The following is a 16,841-nucleotide window of genomic DNA, read 5'->3' as shown; positions in this document are numbered from 1 at the left end:
TCTGGTAGCTTGGCATCTCTGAGATTCCAGATTAAAGGGATTTTTTGGGAGCCTGGGTGTAATAAATATACATCTAAGATCATTATAGAAGAGGCAATGCAAAAGCACATGTCCAGCCATTTCCATTTTCCCAGTAGCACAAGTGTATAAATGTTCATGAAGTGGTGGACCATGCTATCTCCCTTCTAATAAAGTGGACTGAAGAACATTGAGAGTGATAGCTAGCCTGTGTTTGGAAATAAATAACTACCATATATTGGTAATAAGAGCAGGTTGGTTAAAAAGTGAATTCTGTTGTTCCACAGAATTTGTTAGTTTATTGAGCACTTCTAAACTCTATTAGCAAACTTTGTAATGTCTCTGCTTCAGATATAAATGTGAGAATTTCCCCCAAACTAAGTATTGAGAATGGAGGGGGAATTCAGCCTTAATTCAGAATTAATGCATGCTATACATATCCTAACTTTGGAATAATAGCTGTATTGATAAATATAAACACAGAACAGGGCAGTGTTACATAGCAGAGAGTGTTGGAATACAGTATAGAAACTAAATTCAAATCCCCACTTTGCCATGGAAGCATGCTGGGTGACCTTGGACCAGTCACTCACTCTCAGCCTAATCTTCGTACAACTGTAATGAGGATAATTGAGGGAAAGGAGGATCATATATACTGTCTTCAGGCTTTTGGGGAAATGGATGGGGTAAAGTGAGATAGAATTAGGATGCACTACTGTTTGTTCCATATTAACTGATCTGGACATGGGGAAAACATCCCTAAGAGAACAGTGCAGTTTTTAAGTAGTCATGTACAAGTGGCATTGACAGAATAAGGAGCTTTGCAAGTACATGGTAATGTGATTAGCATAGGAGAAGATATCAGAACCCCTATGAAATGAAGACAGGCCCCGGATGCAGTGGAGCAAGACATTCATTTACCGCTTCCCTCCTAGCAGAGGACAGGGCAGGACTTAAAGAGAAAATTGGCAGGAGGGAAGGGAATACAACCACTAATGGGTTGGCCCAGGTCTAGATAAACAAAACCAGGCCCCAGTGGTCCCAGTGTGTCATGGTTGCTAGAAAAAAACAATCCTCCCCAAAACATTTTACAAGTTTGATGAACCGAGACACAGAGATGATACTAAAATTCTCAGAGTTCCTGAATCAAAACAGAAAATGCAGAGCAGTATTAGGCACGACAACGGTGTTGCTGTTCACAGAAGAAAAGATGCAAATACACCCACAAAACTGACAATCAGCCTTCTGCAGTTGTCGTCACCTGCCTCTTCATGCCCTTCAAACTAGGGTTGGCCACTTTGGAGTCTGAAGTGGCCATTCCCACATGAAGCAGCCAGCATCGCGGGGGGGGGGGGGAAGAGGTGCTGAGCTCTGACAACTGGCGCGCCAGCGTCCATGCCCCCCCCCTGCAGCGCTGGCTGCTTCAGGCGGGAATGGCCACTTCGTATACCAAAGCGCCCAACCCGACTTCAAACTGTTATCTCTGTGGCGATACTATTGCATCTTGGTGGATTGTGCTCCGTGTTGTCCTATTCCACTGAATATGCCTTCATTTGTGATCAACGTGTCTCATATTTCTAGCTTGGGATCAGAATGAGAAGGGTGTTTGACATGATTTCATAACCCTTGGGTATGTAGTGACACATTATATATGTGGTCTTTATTATTCAAAGCTTTCTTAACAAAGCCCGCAGCATTTAAAAAACACTGTCATTTGCATTCCCTGGTTCAGGAAGCAGTTGTTCCTAGATTTGTGCTTTGATACCTATGTATAAGTTAGTTTGTGCAGTTTTCCTTCACAGACATCTCCCAAACAAACATAAGCACCATATATATAGGGAAATGATGAAAATAACAAATGCAAAAATAGGACAAAAATAGGATCTTTTCCAAGAAATGTCTGAGTGCCTTCCCTTTGAATGCTAGTCTCAATAGCTCTGAGGTTTTAAGAGCTATCTGGTCAAAAATTGCATTTCAAATATCACAATATAAGGACATGATAAGTATTTACAAGAGTATACAAATAAATTTAAACAAATGTCTGTATTAGATCCTGTGTTTAAGCTTAAACTTTGTTGATCTTAAAGATGCCCCTGGACTCAAGCTTTGTCCTATTCTATCAAACCAACACGGCTACCTGCCTGAATTAGTCTCTTCTATTCCCTGCCAGTTATGCCCTCTGCTGGCAGAAATGTAATTCAGAAGCAGAAATTATCTCAATGCAGTCTGGATTTTCCTAAAAGTAAAAGGCTTGAGCCACTAGCACTGCATGATTTGGAATCCGTCAGTTGTAAGCATTAAGAGTATGTTTGAGTTGGGTTGAATATTGGCAAAATATTAATGCAGTGACTGAATTGTTTGCGTAACGAAATGATGACTTGCTGCCCGTTCCCATTGTTCTTGCCTTTGCTTCTTGCAGCGTACACATTCCACTTTGTCCTGCTGTCTTGTACTTAGTCATTTTCTCTCTGTCATTTACTAGCTAAAGAACATATACGGCGTAACCGGCAGAGCCGCACCTTTTTGGTTGAAAATGTCATAGGAGAGATCTGGTCCGAGTTGGAGGAAGGTAGTGTCCTTTCCTGAACGATCTTTGCTCTGGCTGGTTTTCTGTTGCTGCCAGCAGCAGTATGTACCATACATACATAAGATACTCAGAGCAGTGAAGACCTAAAGGCAAATACATGTCCTGTTTTTGGTGGGACCTTAGGAAACTGAAATCTGTTCATATAGTACATGCTACTAAGGTGCCCAGTTCCAAGAAACCTAGATCTAGATTCTGCAAAAAATAGTCAACATAGTCCCTCCCACACACACACCATTTTCTTCCCTTGAGGTGCATTAAGGCAGCAGATGGCTGCCCAATTAAGGCTAAACGAGGGAGCAGGTGCAGATATCTAAATGGTGCATTTTGCTCAGCTTGCATGTTATGCTAGCTTCCTATCCCTTAGGTCAAAGCAACCTAGGCTATATCCATGGCTATGGCAGAGATACCAACAGTGGGGGAAAAGCAGAAGGGATGGGGGGGGGGGGTCAGCAGCCATTTGGCCTTTGCTACTTGCCCAGAAACAATTATGTGACTGTTTTAAGGTATGAATGCAAGCCAAACCATCTTCAGGATGTAAAATCCCATCAATCTTTTATATCTTGATTGAGCTCTTGTTAGCCTTCTGAAGAATAACTTTTAATTGTTTTAAAAGTTGTAATGTATGCAGGTAACATGCAACGTTCTGTTTATCACCTGGTTACATTCTCCAAACAGCTATGATTAAAGCTGATTAACATGCTGGATTCTGAATGTTATCTCTGTTATCAGCCTCTGCTTATTCTTCTTGGCACACTCTTCCCAGAATTAAAGATGTTCTTGGCTATCAAGCTATACAGGCTGATGGTAGTATCTGTGAGAACCTTAACTGTATGCCTTGACACTAACAAAAATTCTACCTTGTTATGACACTTGTATGCGCAGGTGACCGTTACATAGTGGTTGACAGTGGAGGAGGAACAGTTGATGTGACTGTCCACCAGATCAGATTACCAGAAGGACATCTGAAGGAACTCTACAAGGCAACTGGTAAAAATGCCTTCTTCATTTGAGAATGTTTGTAAGCAAGCCAGTGAAGATTCTTTTGCTAAAGTACATGGGTTAAAGTTGAAAGTTGGGTGAAAGTTGGCGTGGGGGACACATTTGTTTTGTTCAGTTTCTGGAAGCTTTTATTAGAGGAGCCTGGTTTGGATCTGGTTTCCTACACTCAGAACAGAGGGAGAAAGGAGATGGAAATGTTAACAGATGGTAGCTAGCTACATTAGGGATTGTAAATTATTTTGTCCCTTTTGTAACCTTACCGCCTTGAGTTGCATTATTAAGTTAAGTGCCTCGGTTCCCCCCAAATCCCTTGAGGATTTGCGTATGTTACTTCATCGTGGCTATTTTATCTCCTTATCCCTCAGTCAGTACCTGCTTTTTTCTAACTTCTGTGTGAAAAATAGTCATGAGAGTACTGTGGATTTATTTTGCCAGGGGCTGTTCCAGGTCTGCCAAGTAGACCCATAGACATAGCCCAAGCACTCTGGCATCCTCAGTGCCCCCACCTCAGGGAGAGGGAAAGGTCAAGGTGTTCCCCTCCTATAAATTAAAGCCTTGCTGGTGGCAGCTGTGATTATAATCCTTGGGGCCAGCAAATAGAAGTAAACAGGTGCCAGGAATACAGGGATTGTACTACATCAATGTTGAAACATCTAAACCCAATTTCAAAGCACAATTCAAAATGTTGTTCTTCCCTTCCCCCTAAGACCCACCTGCTTTCTATGCTGCTTTCTTTTAAGTGGCAGGAGTGTACCCACGCTTCTAATTTGAATAGTCTGTTTCTAGCTTGAGAATTCTTACGACCCATTTTAAATAGTTTCATGGTGTATCCCTGCTGTGTTTTGAATGGTGGGTTTGAATAAATGTTGTGATGTTTTTATTGTTTTTCTGATGCAGGTGGGCCCTATGGTTCCCTAGGTGTGGATTATGAATTTGAAAAACTCCTGTGTAAAATATTTGGAGAAGATTTCATTGAGCAATTTAAAATCAAACGTCCTGCAGCCTGGGTGGACCTGATGATAGCATTTGAATCTCGCAAGAGGGCAGCAGCCCCAGACCGGACTAACCCACTCAACATTACTTTGCCTTTCTCATTCATTGATTATTACAAGAAGTTTCGAGGCCACAGTGTGGAGCACGCCTTAAGGAAAAGCAAGTAAGTCGGAGGTTAAGAGAATCCAGATTAAATGTTCACTGTCACATGCAAGTAACAAGCAACTGATTTCCACGACCGGGAAAATTTAGTTCCCCACAGTAAGTAAGGAAGATATTTTCCATTTGTTTCATGAACTCCTTCTCAGCTCAGAAATTCACTTTCTACCTTTAAGCATCATGTGACCCAGCTGTGACTGCTAGCAACTCTGAGAGAAAGAAAAACAGCAAATGCTATTATTGTCCCATAGCACAGGTTGTTCCCTGGCGCTCTTCCTTCCCCTCCTCATCTCTGCTACGTATACTTTTTTGTATGGGCAGGTTTCTGCTTCCTCTGACTTCATAGTGTTGTTCATGGCCTTGGACAATATAAACGATCTCCAGGTCAAAAGTTAAGGTTGTAACTTGGATCTGTAACTCCCTCTTTCCTGCCTCTCACAACAACCTTGTCCATTAGTAGGCCATAGCTATAACATGTCTTTACATTTCTACTACAATAAGATTGAAAAGAACGATAGTAATGGATAGGTTAATGCCATCTTATCACTTGGGTTAATGGACTGTTCAAGAAGACTCCTTGATTCCTTGTCCCTGTAGTTAACTTCTTTGAGGTTTCTTCCCCCTTCTTCTTCACATGTTATAACCCTTTTTTCCCCTACCCACAATAACATTATATTTGTTCCCGACAATTAAACTTGGCTTTGATGTTTTAACATTGTTTTACTATCTTAATATTTTTATGTAGCAATACTCTTTTTTTCCATGACACCAAATTTGTTTAACTTCTATTATTAATTGTTAGAGTTTTCTGCAGATATATAATTTATATGGGTCAAATGACCGAATAAACATGCTACTAATATTACTACTGCTATAACTTGATGGAAGATAAACAACGGGTGTTTTATTAGCAGAATGAAAGTAGGACATTAGGTTAGTCCTTTAGATCAGCTGGAATGCACAAAAATCAAGCAAATTACCCAGGATAATCCGTTTCTACAAATGGAAGCTGTGATAAAATTCTGTGTCGTTTTTAGAGGCACTTCCTTCCTATTCTGAATTAATGGAATTAAAAGACGCGACTTACCGCGGCTGCCCCTTTGACGCCGCGGCGGCGCAGAGGAGGCAGGCGACTCCTGCTGGGCCTCATGGCCCTTGTCACGTGGAGAGGGCTGGGAGCAGGCCTTTATAAGGCCGAGCGCTCGGCTTCCCAGCCTCTCTGCGCCACAGCCTGCCAGACAGCAACCCTCCCTCCCGCCCAGTTTTGGTTAATTGCTTGTTATATTTGTGAATTTTGTTGCAGCTGCGGTTTTGGACCTGTAAGGAACCTGTTGGTAGGGAGTCCCATCTGCGTACGGGACTCCCGACTGAAGGGGGTCTCCTTACTGAGGCCGGCCGTCTAGAAGGCGCAGCCTACCCGGCTGGGAGGCTGGGCGCTTGTGGCCAGGCAGCTGGGGGGGCCAATGGAGGCGGACGCCCTTTGGTCCCCCAATAGCTGCTTCCCTGCGGAAAACCCTGTGGCGTGGTGTGACCTGCCCTCCCGGCTGGGAGTGAAGTGGGGGCCCCGAGCGCCACAGAGGCATGAAATGTTAATGCAGCCGGATGGCTGTGGGGGGATTCAGGTTTCCTTATCCAGTCTTGGGGTGCCAACCCTCCACTAAGGGGAGGTAGCAATAAAGGCTGCGGCCATTTTAACGCCAGCAGGAGTAGCGTCTTCCTTGATAGTCACCGCCTGATAGTCAATTACTTTTCATTCATGTTTGCATGTATTTTATTAGTTCCGTCAGAGCTTTCAACTCTGTTTATGTTTCTTGAGTATCTATGAATGGAACTAAACAACATGTGCATCTTCTTTTTTCAAACTCTCTCTGTCTCACCCACAAATTGTTTTTATTTTCACAAGAGAAAAGCTATGGGTACCCTTACTTTTCTTGAGTATGGGATAAAAAGCAGCTGTATTAGGGACACTTTTCAACAAAAATGGGAAAGGGATAAAATTCTCTTCACACACATGCACACACGTGCACATACATGCATCTCCAAATTACCGTTTCAGTGGCTGCATTGTGAGAGGGAAATAGTCCAGAACAAGAACCTCAGAAGGATATGTAACATGCAGTTCATTCCGGTGTCATGCCTGACACCTGCTGTTGTGATGAGAGTATTGTATCATAGCACCATAGAACTGCATGATTATTTTAACAGAGAAGAAAAGTAGCACATCAAATCTAAGTGCATTATAGGACATACAAGAAAAAGGTTTTATTGATAAATATCATTGGGGTCCCAGCATGTTTTGATCTTTGTCAGGATAACACTGACTAGCTTCAAAACATCCCTTTACTCTTTCCAGGAAAAGCTGCGTGACCTCTGTATCTGTTGGAAGCATCTAGCACAGCTCAAAGGAAATCATTTAAAACCAGACAGCATTGACTTTATGCCACCTTACCTTTATTCCTGTCTTGTTACAGTGTGGATTTTGTGAAATGGTCATCACAAGGAATGCTGAGGATGAGTCCAGATGCAATGAATGCCCTCTTCAAACCCACCATTGACCAAATCATAAAACACCTCTGTAGGTATCACAAGTGTGTGGAATTTCTAAGGGCTTTTTTTATCCAATGAAGATACAGCATTCAAGATTTAGCAACTGTACTTTAGGATAGTTACCCCAGGATAATTATCGTTAAATTATATATTTTCCCCACATAGAATCCCAGTGATCAAGCCCATACCACATTATCCCTGCTTTATTCTGTGGAGTCACTGAGATTTTCCTAAAAGAGGTTATAATGTTGCTATGTTCTGAAGTACCTCAGTGGCAAAGAAAGGAGTGTCACCCATCCTTAATTCTGCTGGAGTTCTTTACTTCAGTCTCAGACTAGGCTTACTATAGAAACTGAGGGCGAAGTTTACATTGATTTCAGAGTTAATGTGCTTCAGGTAAAATAGTCTGCTAAAAGGAGCAACTTTAGAATGGCTTCTTCATTCTTGCTCCCCCACTCTGGCCTGTGTGTCTCCTGTTCAGGCATTATAAAACGATTCCCAGGGAATCTGGGAAACTAGAAGATGGATGTCCAGGGGACATCACATCAGTACTTTCACCAAGGAGAATTGCCTGTAGTTGAGATTTGTCCTGTTTTAATTAGGGGGCTTTGATGTTGAGGTTTGGCTATCTCTCCATGCCATGTGCCCTGGCCATAGACATTTATGCTGCAACATTTGAAAACACCCAACTTGAAGGTACCTAAATAATAGAAATCAATCCATCCTTTTCCAAATAGAAAATGTTCTATTTTTTCTTAATTCTGATATGATGGAAATCAAAGCCTGAGATATAAAAATTATCATACTAAATAAACAGCTTTATCCCCTCCGTTGTCCAAACCAACTTTATATTTTCATGGCAGTAGTCATTAATACTAATTGAATAATATGATCTCTACTTATTTGGAATGCCACTGCTCTACGCAGAGTCAATATTTCAGTCTAATGCAAATATCTAGTTAACATACTTTGGAAATATTTTCCCCTCGCATAGCAGTTACTTGAATAAGTTTTAAAAAATTCTGTTAACTCCATCACAGTAACATGCATGATGTACAGAGCATGACTTGAAACCTTCAGAATCATGGAAATTGTTGTAACTGAGGTATGTGAAGTACCAAGGAGACATCCATGAACAAACAAAGAAAAGGAGTCCCAACTTCCAGAATGACATTGGAACTGGCAAAGTAACTTGTACAATCATGATTTTATCTGTCTCTATCAAGGATGATAGAGAAGTGCTGCATTGCCCTTTATTGGCATAATAATTTCTGTTTAGGGTTATCAGCCGATTAAAGTTTTTTTTTATTAACCATCTGCCTTTGAATCAGTTAAACTGACAAAAGTATAAATTGCATAAACCTCGGTACTGATATCATTTTCAGGATCTTGAAGAAAGCGTGAAATAATTTACAAATAAAATCTAATAGAATTATCATCTTTATTTTTCATACTTTATTATAGTAGTATATTTTAACCAAGATAACCTTTAAAAAGTCAAGTATTTCCAAACTAAAAGCCCCAGCAAAGAAAATTCGCCTCTACCAATTAATCAATGCTTTTGATGCTTAATCCTTTGAACAAAGTAAATATTGTCTTTTTTCATTGTGAAATAAGTGGAAGGGAATATTGAAATGTTTGATACTTTGGGCATTTAAGAGTCATGTGCCCCATTCTGGTTCTTGTATGTGTTTACAATCAATGTCATCATGCTTAGTGGTTGATCCTAATATGGATAATGTTTGTTGACCTTGTGAATTCCCTCACTTTCTCTGCTAAGGTGATCTGTTTGAAAAGCCAGAAGTTACTAATGTGAAATTCCTGTTCCTGGTGGGTGGATTTGCTGAAGCTCCACTGCTACAACAAGCTGTCCATGATGCTTTTGGCTCAAAATGTCGAATCATCATTCCCCAGGATGTGGGGCTTACTATCCTCAAGGGAGCAGTCTTGTTTGGGCTGGATCCTGCTGTCATCAAAGTGCGCCGGTCTCCCCTAACCTATGGTGTAGGGGTCCTGAATCGTTATGTGGAAGGGAAGCACCCTACAGAGAAGCTGCTGGTTAAAGATGGCACACGCTGGTGCACCGACGTCTTTGACAAATTCATCTCTGCTGACCAGTCGGTAGCTCTCGGTGAGACTGTGTCACGCAGCTATACTCCTGCCAAACCATCGCAGCTGGTCATTGTGATCAATATCTACAGCTCAGAACATGACAACGTCAGATTCATAACTGAGCCAGGAGTGAAAAAGTGCGGTACCCTCCGCCTAGATCTCACTGGAACAGATGTATCGGGGCCAACCCGGAGGGAGATCAAAACGCTCATGCAGTTTGGGGATACAGAGATTAAAGCCATGGCAGTTGATGTTGTTACTTCTAAAAGTGTCAAAGCTGGTATTGATTTCCTAAACTACTAATATCCCTTCCCTGCCCACTGCCTATTAGTTCAGTTTCCGATTCTGTCATTTTTCACGCGTCACCAAACAGACTTGAATTTTAATTAGACTGTAGGATAGCCATTAGAAAGGAATATGCCAGGCTTTTTTGTTGTTGCTCTTGTAACAATCTTTTAAGGAGTCTGAATACACAGTAATCAGGTGCTAAACACTTAAACTGAATAATCCTAAATAGCTGAGTACATAATAAAGATTAGCCGTTTAAATATAAATGCTCCTTTTATTGGGAAAACAAATTGTTGATGCATTCATGTGATCTCTGTTTTTGGCCACACATAACCAAGAGGAAGGTACATTCCTGGTCCCAAAGGCCTGATACAGCAAACATATACCCGGGCCTTTTACTTGCTAATTGCAAGTGGTCTCATAAATATCAGTGACACCTAGGACAGTAGAGTGTCATCTTTGCAGGATCATAATAATATCACGTGGCCTGCTCCCCCAAAATATTGATATGCTGTAGAATACGATTAACACCTCTTACTTAGTATCAACCACTCCTGCTATTTACATATTTAGATATGAATGCTAGATTCTAAATATCTGGCCTTCTATTTCAAAGTAAATTAAGACATAATTTATAATCGAAGTATACATATTGGCTTTCTGTATATGTGTACACTGGGGACATACGATGTTTTGGCTTGGTATCATTGATTTATTTTTGTTTCACCTTAAGATAAAAAAATTCCAGGCTAGAAAACATACTTGCATCTTTTTATCCAATGAATAGAAAAGCCTTGAATGGGGTTCTTGGAACCCTCTTTGCAAACCGGTAGGCTATCCACGTCATATCTTCCTTTTACCCAGCACTGGCTATCCTGTTGGTGGGCATACCTCATGTAAAAACAGATAATGGAACAGAGCAGCAGTAGACAGATCCTCAGGCTGGGGAAAGTAAAGAACAGTGGAATGATATTACTCTGTTGGTCCCACAGAATGTAAAGTAATAATAGTTATCGGACCAATACAGTATACTTGTTGATGAAAGAATTATATATGCTTTAAAGTTACTCAGAATTCTTCATCAAACACAATACAGAGATTATTAATTCTCAGTTGTACCACTCATTCACAATGTTTACCGTTCCTTGTCTTCCATTGATACAACTGTAAATTTAGTGTTGCATAAGCTGGGTGTTTTCCTTACGAAGTGTGCAGTTTCCAAGATTCCTCCTCACCAGCTTCTTCATTTCTGTGACAACATTGCATTAGGAAGATGATATAATTGGTGCCTGCCAAAGTCACCAGAAGATGGATGTCAATGGGACATCACAGCAAATAATCCCCCAGAGTCCAGTTGGGTAGCTGTGTCCGTCTGTCTATGACAGTAGAAAAGAGAAAGAATCCAGTAATACCTTAAAGACAAACAAAATTTGTGGCAGAGTATCAGTTTTTGTAAGTCAATGCTCACTTCTTCAAGTATCTGAAAACATGAACAGCAACTCACAAAAACTCACACTCTGCCACAAATGTCATTACATCTTTTTAAGGTGCTACTAGATTCTTGCTCTTTTCCCTAGTCAAGCAGTGTTGCCTGTGGCCAGTAGAGGGAGCACAAACACCACCTCTGTGTTGTTGAATGACTCGCAGAGTTGGGACAGATCTGAAAATGTTCACAGGTAGGATGAGCGCCGCCAGCTTGGAAAAATGACGACTAGGCGGCTGGACTAGAACAGCTGCACAAGAGCAGCCCCCACGCCAATGCTGCTTTAAACTGAAGCCAGGATAAGGCTGTCTTGTTGGCTGGTTTTGAATGTCCTGCCATCTAGAGAAAGAAACCAGGCTTCAGCTATACCATAGCAAGTCCAGGCATTGTGGCAAGGGGTGAATATCTGAAAATACACTTCTCCACTTTGGGATGGGTGATGGCAGCTTCCAGGTATTGTGGTTTAAATTCACCACACTGGGTTGTTTAGGCTGCTGCCCCCAGCCACCATGGTTTGGAGTGCGGGCCCCAACACTGAGCAAAAGGCTCAGATGAGCCTGCTGTTACCAACTGCAAAATATTGTATGTGTTTGCCAGATGTTTGGGAAACAAAAGATTTCTTATGTCATCTATAGTGGTCTGTTAAGCTTTCAAGATCCTAGAAGGTTAGCTGTTTTGTTAAACCCCACTGCTATTAGCTATGCATAAGTGAAAAGCCATAGAGTCCCTTTGTTTATTTTTCCTTCCAAAGAGTACTTTTTTGTCAGATGCGTAAGAAATATTTTGGGGCCAAGTCTGCATTGTACAAACAATATTTTAAATTTACAGTAAAGAATAAAAGGGAGCCTTTCATCAATATTTATTCCGTTATGTAGTTCCCTGCTATAATGTGAATAAGCTCTGCTGAATTAACTATTAGAATGGATAATTCTAGTCACAGCATCTGGTCTGCTGTTTCTTGAATAATTATTCTTCTGGAATAATAACAAAGTATGCATGCTGAAATTCTCTTTTATGCTACCCACTGTGTCTTTCAAAGGAAACTAATTTTTGTTGTCCTACGTGTGTGTGAACGTGTATCCTTTCCATGGTTGCCCATAAGTAACTTACGATGAGTTATAAACAAATTTTTTGATGTATATACAATATTTAAATACTGTACAGACGTTTTCTTTCTGTAATGCTATTTTCTTGTACAGAATGCTCTTACCCCTGTTGATTTGCATTCAGTGGTTAATTTTAAATAATGTAGTTTCTCAATCTGTTTCAGTAATTATAGGCTTTTAAAGATGGCGAGATATGAAATGCACAAAGCTGATCTCATAATAGGGGGAGAGGTATGTCAGCGTGTCAGACAATACCATGTTCTTCTTCTTGCTACGCAAATAATAGCATACAGACACTAGCTGCTGGATTTTAATTCTGGTGTGTGTGTTAGGTTTTTTCTGAGGTTTTTTGGCTTTAATGATCCCAATTTCACTTAAAGGGATCCATAGGAATGACAGTATATCTAAGGTTTCCTCTCCTTTCTAAAAACTAGGGACTGATTTAGAATGTAGGCCATTTATTGAAGTCCACTTTCTAACCACATATTCTTTTCAATGCTAGAGTCCTGCTAGACTAATTTGGTGTGGTAGTGCCAGATGGGCTGGGAAATATCCAAATTCAGATCTCCATTCTGCCATGAAACTCATAGTGTAACCTTAGGCCTCCCCCTCTCTCTGCATAGTCCATCTCAGATGGTTTTTGTGAGGAGAAATGGCAGAGTGAAGTACAGATATATGTCATCCCGTGCTGCTGAGAGGAAGACACTGCAACCCGCTGAACTGAGCACAGGCCCCACCAGCCACCTCGGGTAGTTGCATCAGAGACGCATTATAACTTATTTGATTGCCTGGGAGAGTGAATGGGTGGGGAAGATGTCAGGCATTGAGAGTTGGAAGGATGTTGGCAATTGTTCCCACCATTTGTTAGAAAACTTCAAAAATGGTGAGAAGCCAGATGAACTGAGAGGGCCAGTACTAAACCATGCAGCATTTAATGACTAAGCTCTGGGGTAGGCCACACAGCCATCCTCCAGCCTCTTTCGATACTGTTGTCTGTTTCTTAGTACCTGGAAACAGGATGGCTGTCCAAGAGCAATATGACCACCTGAGAACTTCCTGAAACAGGAAAGCATTGAAATGTTGAAGAGAGAACTTTCTTAAGGGATGTCTTTGACTTCTGACTTTTCACAACTTTCTGACGGTTTTGGGATTACAATATTCTACTTGTCATTCACCCACACTCTATTCTGTGCAGGAAGACAGCTCTAGACTTAGATAATATATCTAATGAGGCTGCCCTCTGTTTTCATCTATGTTAGGAAGAGGTTTCTTATAGGAATCCCTAAGGAATACACATCAATGGCTGTGGAATAAACATCATTGCTGGAACCTTTTTAAAAAGGCAATTAAGAGAAATCTTTTTGCAACTCTTTCCAACCCCATTTACTGTATGTGTGTGAGGACCATATACCGTCGTCTCTTTGTGCTTGCCTAACTCCAATTTTGTGTACTTGGAATCTTATATGATTCATGTAACTGCAACTTATGTCACACAAGCAAAGCGATTTGTAGATTAGTTGGCATGTCAAACTTCCCGTTGTCCACATCACCAGATAAGTGTAAAGTGTGTAAAAGGATGGATTTTTTCAACTTTCTAGAGTTTGAACATTCTCTTTGCTTTGTATTGATCCATTATTTCAATGTCCTTTAAGAAAAAAGGTAGAGCATTTCCTATATCTGTTAATGTTGATTCCAAGATTGAAGAGCACCGTCAGGTATCCTGCCAGTCAGCTCAAGCAATGCTGGATGGCATGAGCTAGCTTCCTATATTCAACTTCACTTTTTCAATCGCTATCCTTTTGCATACGCATACCAAGAATATGTGTAAAACCAATAGCTAATCTATCTTAATCCCTTTTTAACGAATGCCTGTCCAAATATCTATAATTCCAGGTGCAAAAAGCACTGAGGTTGTGGTGTGCTGATTATCTGTTGGAAATTCTCCAAGTCATTGAAAGTACAAGATGTTAATTCTTCCTTCCCATCTATAATGTCAGCCTTTTATATTTGTTTGTAAAATAGTTATATTCATCCTATAGGTAAGAGCTCAACTTTTGCCTCGCAATGCAATAATTTACACAGAATAACTTTTGGGAGACTGGAGAGGAATGGGGTGCCCCTGATGCGTTATGCTTCATAAACTTGCAGCCAATGAAGGGAGGTGACTTGCGGATGGCTGCAATACTTCAGGGACAATGCTTGCAGCTGACAAGCCACTCGAGCCTGTGCTTTTATAAGCTGCGTCCTGCTGGAGTACATAAAAGTAGGGCAATCTGCAGATACCCTGGCTAAAGCATTCTTGGAGCTATGCCATGGGAACAGTGACTGCAAAGTGATTCACTATCAGCTGCAGTTGCCAATTAAATAGAATCACACATCAGTAGCACACTAAAAGCAACGCTGCTATAGTACAATTGCTATTATTCAGATAAGTAAAATGTAAGAACTCTTCCCCCCCCCTTTCCCTGGTATTCTTCAGCCTTAAATCCAAGTATATAGTTTTTTCTGGGCATGCTCTCTGCCACCTACAGTCCATTCCCACCCACCCCAAATGATACAAAATCTGGTAATGTCTTATAAATAGATATAGGAAGTTATGATGTGATCCATAGGCTATAGAATGCAGCCCTCTGCTGTAAGTTTAAATTATCCCATGGATGTCCTTTTATAAGCATAACCCATGTGTTACATTGATAAAGGTAATCCAGATGTGATTAGGGAACAAAAGTAGATATTTAAGTGTCTTCTGCAGGATTTTTACAGAATTCTTGATAGACGCAGTTTCAAGAAAAAGATGGCACTCGTGTACTCTATTGACAGAACAGTAACTTTAAAACCGCAAAACTCTCCTTTGTCTTCAGTGAATATTTGTGTAAAATCATTGAAGACTTGCCCCATAAATTGTAAATCTGGAAATACATTAACCATGACTCATTTGGGTAAAAATACAATGATATTAAAATTTTCATCAATGTAACCAAAAATACTTCTAGATTGTTAAGAAATATAATTTTCAACCTGCAGTTATATGAATTGCTATGTTAGTTACATATTTACACTGGGGGAAAAAAGATGCACTGTGTACAGGTTGTTGGGCATAATGTCACAGTAATCATCTGCTTGGATAATGCATCAGATATTTGGGGCGGGGGGCAGAATATTGGTCATTGTGATATCCTTCACCTCTCTCTGTACAATAATAAAAACTCCATTGACTTCCGGAGTAAATCACAGCTTGCCACAATTGCATCTTCTGAAAAATACTCTACTCTTCAAACGTGTTAAATAAAACACATGGCAAGACGTGCTTGTTGATTATTTCTGGCTCTTGAGAAAAGTTATTTCTTCTGTAGAGTGCAGAGTTTCTGGTGGATTGTTCCTGAGGTTTGCAAAAACAGAACCACTCCAAGCATCTTGTTTAATAGAATTGATTTTAAGGAGCTTGGAACTACTTGTTCAAACAGTATGTAAATATTAGAAATTGATTGCCTAAGATTCAAAAATGGTATGCCAGTTTGGTGTAGTGGTTACGAGTTTGATTCTGCACTCCCACAGGTGACCTTGGGCTTGCCACAGTGCTGATAAAGCTGTTCTGACTGAGCAGTGATATCAGGGCTCTCTCAGCCTCACCCACCTCACAGGGTGTCTCTTGTGGGGAGAGGAAAGGGAAGGCGACTGTAAACAGCTTTGAGCCTCCTTCAGATAGAGAAAAGCGGCATATAAGAACCAACTCTTCTTCTATTAGAAATAGTTTTAAAACAAATGTCAGTGCATGTAGTTGAGTGTGAGAGTACTTCCTAAAAGCACAGTAGCCTATACTCAAGTTCCTCCTTGATATTCTTACAGTTCCAAGCTGCTAATCTGTTTTGATTCTGAAATCTGGCATCCTCGCATAAGGCTCACGATCTGCAACAGCTGAGATTGAGTGTTACAGTGCAGTGGTCTGCAAGAACATCATAAATGATCTTTGGACTCTGACCCACGTGAACTTAGCCCAACATCCTATTTTGTATAGTTGCCAGTGTGATGCCCCTGGAATCCCTGCAAGCTGAGCACCAAATCACCTCCCCCCCGTAGTTGCCCTTATCAGCATACTGCTCCGCTACAATGCATCTGAACATGGGGGCAATATTTTCCACCATGGATATGTCTAATTTACTTTCAGCCCCCTAAACTATTAGCCATCATTCTGCTTTGTGGTCCTGGGCTATAAACCTTAATTATATGTTGTAGGAAGAAGCACTTTATTTCATCTTTTATTAAACGACTTTCCATCAGCTACATTGGGGCCCACATCCAAGCATTCTGCTTTCTGTACACATTCTGTAATGTGCTTCCATCCACCCAGCTTCCTTTATTACCTGTAAACCCCGGCAGAAATTTATTGCAGTACCACAGGAGTCCAAACTGTGGCTTTCCAGCCGTCTATGGACTACAATTACCATGAGCCCCTGCCAGCGTTGAGTCTGTAGTCCACGGACAGCTGGAGAGCCACAGTTTGGTCACCCTTGCGCTAGACTGTCTTCCCAAACCCGATGAACCCCGTCTC

General features: G+C 40.9%; 1 protein-coding gene across 1 annotated transcript in view; it reads left to right on the top strand.

Annotated features, from left to right (window-relative positions):
• The window catches only part of HSPA12A (heat shock protein family A (Hsp70) member 12A), a 58,820-nt gene extending 43,225 nt beyond the window's left edge, over nt 1-15,595 (top strand). Inside the window, exons 8-12 of the mRNA XM_077349878.1 lie at nt 2,501-2,587; nt 3,488-3,592; nt 4,502-4,760; nt 7,228-7,331; nt 9,084-15,595. Of these exons, the coding sequence (XP_077205993.1) occupies nt 2,501-2,587; nt 3,488-3,592; nt 4,502-4,760; nt 7,228-7,331; nt 9,084-9,718 (1,190 nt within the window). The 3' untranslated portion in view covers nt 9,719-15,595. The remainder of the gene's footprint in view (nt 1-2,500; nt 2,588-3,487; nt 3,593-4,501; nt 4,761-7,227; nt 7,332-9,083) is intronic.
• Nucleotides 15,596-16,841: the final 1,246 nt, after the last annotated feature.

The sequence above is a fragment of the Paroedura picta genome, chromosome 8 (assembly GCF_049243985.1).
Source record: "Paroedura picta isolate Pp20150507F chromosome 8, Ppicta_v3.0, whole genome shotgun sequence".
Classification (NCBI taxonomy): domain Eukaryota; kingdom Metazoa; phylum Chordata; class Lepidosauria; order Squamata; family Gekkonidae; genus Paroedura; species Paroedura picta.
Note: the sequence above shows the minus strand (reverse complement) of the source record. Positions and strands in the feature narration are given on the sequence as shown.